This window comes from Phoxinus phoxinus, assembly GCF_949152265.1.
Source record: "Phoxinus phoxinus genome assembly, chromosome: 19".
Lineage (NCBI taxonomy): Eukaryota > Metazoa > Chordata > Actinopteri > Cypriniformes > Leuciscidae > Phoxinus > Phoxinus phoxinus.
Genome location: NC_136894.1, coordinates 12,039,809 through 12,044,407, shown reverse-complemented (window position 1 = coordinate 12,044,407; position 4,599 = coordinate 12,039,809). Strand labels below are relative to the sequence as shown.

The window sequence follows — 4,599 nt, the reverse complement described above, 5'->3', positions numbered from 1 at the left end:
AAAAATTACATTTTTTAAAAAATTACACACACACACTATATATATATATATATAATAAATATATACACAAATAAACAAAAACTTTTAGTAAACTTTATTTTACAGTGTCCTTGTTATGTTACATGTACTTACAGTATTAACAGTTAATTATGCATAATTACGTGCAACTAACCCTCAACCAAACCCCAATCCTATAACTCTATAGTGGTACATGCACTTAATATTACTCAGTAGTTAAATATATAATCGCACTGTAACAATGACACCGTAAAATAAAGTGTAACCAAACTTTTGTTATGCAATTATGCATGATATATATATGATGTCACACTCAACCTGTATGATGTCACACTCAAAACCATAAACATGCCCATAAAATGAGAGCATTATTTTTAGAGATTGTAGTTCCCATACGTTTAAGTGGGTGTGAGTGTAACTGGTTTCTCCCCACCATCTCACTCTACCACTTACTTTTCTCCACACTACTCTGACATCACTGGAGTTTCCCTTGGTCTTAGTCTCTGAGCTTTAAAAAGAATGAAGAACCAGTATATTCTGAACACAACAGCGACGGACCAACAACGCAAAGCACTGAAGTGATAAACTGCGCTGAGAAGACTTTACAGAACCTTTTAAAAAGCATTTTGGCAGCATCTGCATTTGTACATCTTTCGGAGAACTAACACACAGTAATGATGGAGCATGACAGTCAAGTATTGTTGGGTCTTGAAGAAGGAACACTACCTTTACCGAGGGTGATGGTGTCGAGGAGGAAGGCTGACTCTTCAAAGTCAGGCGTATGGCGGGTGTGTGGGGTTTTTCTGGCTGTGACCCTGTGTGCTGCCGCTGCCGTCTGCTTCACGCTCAACAAGGTCAGAATCTTGATCCGTATGCATAACATTATCATAATTGCATTATCAGATGTGTAATCATGTGTCTCTTGTTCTCTCTATAGTCTCAGAGTAATCAGGAAAGTGGAACTGGTGAGTTCAGACACTAACTTTCAGATCCCCTTTGTTCCATTCATACCAGCTTATTTTATTTTCTGTGGAACTAAATCATCTTATGATATGATAATTTTTGTGTCTCTCCACATCAGGGCTCAGGCTTACAAGAGATCATTTTTCACATGCAAAATTAACTTCCAAGGCTGCCATCCATTTAACAGGTAAGCTTGATTCCAAAGTGCTAAAAGTGGTAAATGGGCTGTGAATAAATAGTAAAAAGTATTGCACACCAGATGTGCTAGTATATTATAACAGAATGCATTACAAGTTTCAACTATTTTGCATTATATTATACATTTTAAGTCCAAATACTCTTTGGATATACCTATATGAACGTTGTAATGAACACATATCAACACCATTGTGTTGCATGATCTCATCCTTGAAAACCATACAAACTATACAAAGTAAAAGAAAATATGACCCTAAAAAGTTTATACAGTTTTACAGCAAAGGTCAATAGTTTGTGCATTTGGTGTGTTGGCTGGCAAGAGCATATTGAACTTAAGAGACATTTAAAAATCCAAAAACACATTTATTTGGTTTAATTTTAAGAAATAAATTGTTCAATGTGTTAACGCATTGGTATCAATTTGATGCGTCCTTAAATGAATGTAAATTAACAATTTCACAGCACTAATTAATCTAGGCTAGGTCATTTATTGTTCCTATTATATTAACTAATGTTAATTTATGCAGCTTGAAACGTTCAAATACGAGTAGCCTATAGCTAAATTGCATTAGGGCCTAAACAAGACCGTAAAATAATTATGGCCGTCTACTTTGTTGGGATGCACTTGATGTCTAATGTAAAATCTGTATCTGACTTATTCCATGTTTTTTGGATTCTCTTCTATAGGTGGATATGAGCCTAAAGACACAACCCTAGATTGGAAAGTGGACCAGGACCAAGCTTTCTCTTCAGGCGGATTGGAATTAGTAAATAGAGAGATCATCATTCCTTATGACGGCATTTACTTCGTCTACACCCAAGTCTCTTTCCACATCAGCTGCTCGGCTGACAGGCCTGCGGACCACGACGCTGTGTATATGAGCCACGCGGTGAAGCGCTTTTCCGATTCCTATGCAAGCAACAAGCCGCTTTTCAGCGCTATCCGCTCCGCATGCGTACACGCGTCTGACACTGAAGAGCTGTCGTACAACACAATTTACCTCGGCGCGGCCTTCCAGTTACGAGCCGGAGACAGACTGAGCACCGAAACCACTTCAAAACTCCTGCCCCGCGTCGACTATGAAAACGGAAAGACCTTCTTTGGGGTGTTTGCTCTTTGAACATGGACGTCAAGCTAAACTTGAACAGTAAGGAAAGAATGGAAACCTGTGGAGAGGAAAGCACTATGCTGAGCTTCTACTGCAATGTCACCATTGCTGAGACTGAAAAGACTCCTCAATGTTTTATATTAAAACGGGTCAAAACTATAACTCCATGTTATAGTATGGATCAGATAAATCCAGATATTATTTTAAGTGCTGAAAAACATGTCATGTTATTTATATATTGTTTGTTATTTATATATTGTTTGTGGTAAAATGTTAAAATATTGTATTTATTTATTCAACTATTTATTTACCTATTTATTAAAAGAATGATAACTATTTGACTGCTACTGTGATGAAATTCAAACATTTAATAAATCTAAAACCAAATGAACTCTCAGCAATCCATGTAATCCATATAAAATCAATTCCAATTCATTTCTGATGTGTAATTGGCAGTTTTCCTTTAAGAATAGTATAGGCTACTGAGAGCAAAAGGATGAATGTTGGTTGTGTAGAGGAAACATTGGTTGTGATGAAAATGTTCTGCCAAAAAGGCCAAACAAACTTTTTATTGTCCCAATTCGCAGGATACACTGTAAAAAAAATCTAACCTCCCCAACACAAAATTTCTAGTGACTGGTCACATCAAAAATTTTCAATTGGCCCAAGTGAATTTACTTCGGGGGGTCTTCGGGGAATTCCTAGGGGGTCCTAGGAAAATGCATTTCACATGCTCATTTACAAACCCCTCTGCAACCATGTTTCCGCTGACACTGTTTCCTCATCAGAGACAGTGGTTTCAGTGAGGGGAAACTCCCTTGCATGCACCATTATGTATTTGTGGTTACTCCAAGCCGGTCTGTGAATCTACCCAACAATGGGCAAGGAGCAGTAAAAACAGTGGGCTCTGCTTCATAGTGGCATTCATTAGTCATTATCTATCTCCATCTGATGTTTGAATAATAGAAAGCACTGTTGTTCATGTGGTGAGATGCTGCTGTTAATGAAACTTACACAGAAAGACAGTGGGCTTCAAGGCCACCAGTGTGACTATAAAGTAGATGTTTTTGAGACAATACTGTGGAAAATCTCTTGCTTGAGGCATTGAGGGATATAATGTATTATGATAGAGGTAATTCTCTAATTTGCCTACAGCTATAATCTGCCATGAAATACCAATTCTAAGTTATAGTAACATAACATTTATGGTTATAATACGTTTTCTGTGCTTAGTGTTATGCTGCTTTTTAGCTAAAACTTTGAACTGTCTTCGCAGAACAAGAGTATTTTCCATAAATCTCAGGTCAGGGCAAGTTGTCACATGTGTTTTATGTCAGTTAATTAATTACACTATTTGTCAATGATTGTATATTTTGTGCAGTGTATATATTTTCTTATTTTTTCCCCTTTTTGTTCTACATGGGTCATTTTGAGTTTTGATGAAAATTCATTAAATAGGCTAGAAGAAAAAATGTTGTGGAAGATATATACCCTTTACCTGTGAGTTATTGAGATCATATTTTAAAAAATTGTATTCTCAAATCATTCTTAATAATCAGTAAAACTGTAAACAATCGACGACTGACAATTAGTTTTAAAGGTTGGCTATAAGAATGCATTTTCAAGAACAGGCCAAAATAAAGAGACATTATTCTCCTTATCCCTCAACCGTCGAACATCAAAAGGAAACTTAGAATTGTAAAAGTATTAATAAATTATTTTAGTAGACAATCCTAAAAATCTTTCATGGAAATATTATGGACATGTTAAAGGTACACTATGTAACTTTTGTTCAAAAATATAAAAAAATTGCATTGAGTCAATAAATTATCGAACGTGCAAAATGTGCTTTTGTCTTATCTTGATTCATTTTGGTAAGCCTACTAAGTGTATATTTTAGATCTGATGGGATGGTTTTCACAGGAAATTGCATAGGTTACTCGCCTGTGTGTCTCTCGTCACATACCTGTAAATAGATAAATGTTGCTCTAGCTAATTTGGTGCATGTGTATAGTATGTGATTGGCATAGGTCAGTTGTCTTGTCACAATTAATGAGAAAGGTTGACCTGGAGCAGCTAAATCTCAAACCTCCGGGGAATCACCCGCTTTAAAAAAACGTTGAACAGAGGAGAGTTTGCTGGCAAAAAGACAGGGCTTGTAATAAAACAAGAATCAACATCGGCTTGGTTTATTGGGAGTTGGCGTGAACTGAGGGATTTGAAATGTTGTAAAAGTAATGCGGAGATGGCGTTTTTATTACTCAACAGGTGAGTAATTGAACAGATAAAGTGTAATATGTAGGTTCCATGT

The 4,599-nt window shown here is 36.3% G+C and overlaps 1 protein-coding gene across 1 annotated transcript; it reads left to right on the top strand.

Moving 5' to 3' along the window:
• Nucleotides 1-479: 479 nt before the first annotated feature.
• On the top strand, nucleotides 480-4,136 carry tnfa (tumor necrosis factor a (TNF superfamily, member 2)). Its single transcript, XM_079591592.1, has 4 exons — nucleotides 480-872; nucleotides 956-983; nucleotides 1,100-1,168; nucleotides 1,867-4,136. The coding sequence occupies exons 1-4, from the start codon at nucleotides 693-695 to the stop codon at nucleotides 2,298-2,300; spliced, it is 711 nt and encodes a 236-aa protein (XP_079447718.1). The 5' UTR covers nucleotides 480-692; the 3' UTR covers nucleotides 2,301-4,136.
• Nucleotides 4,137-4,599: the final 463 nt, after the last annotated feature.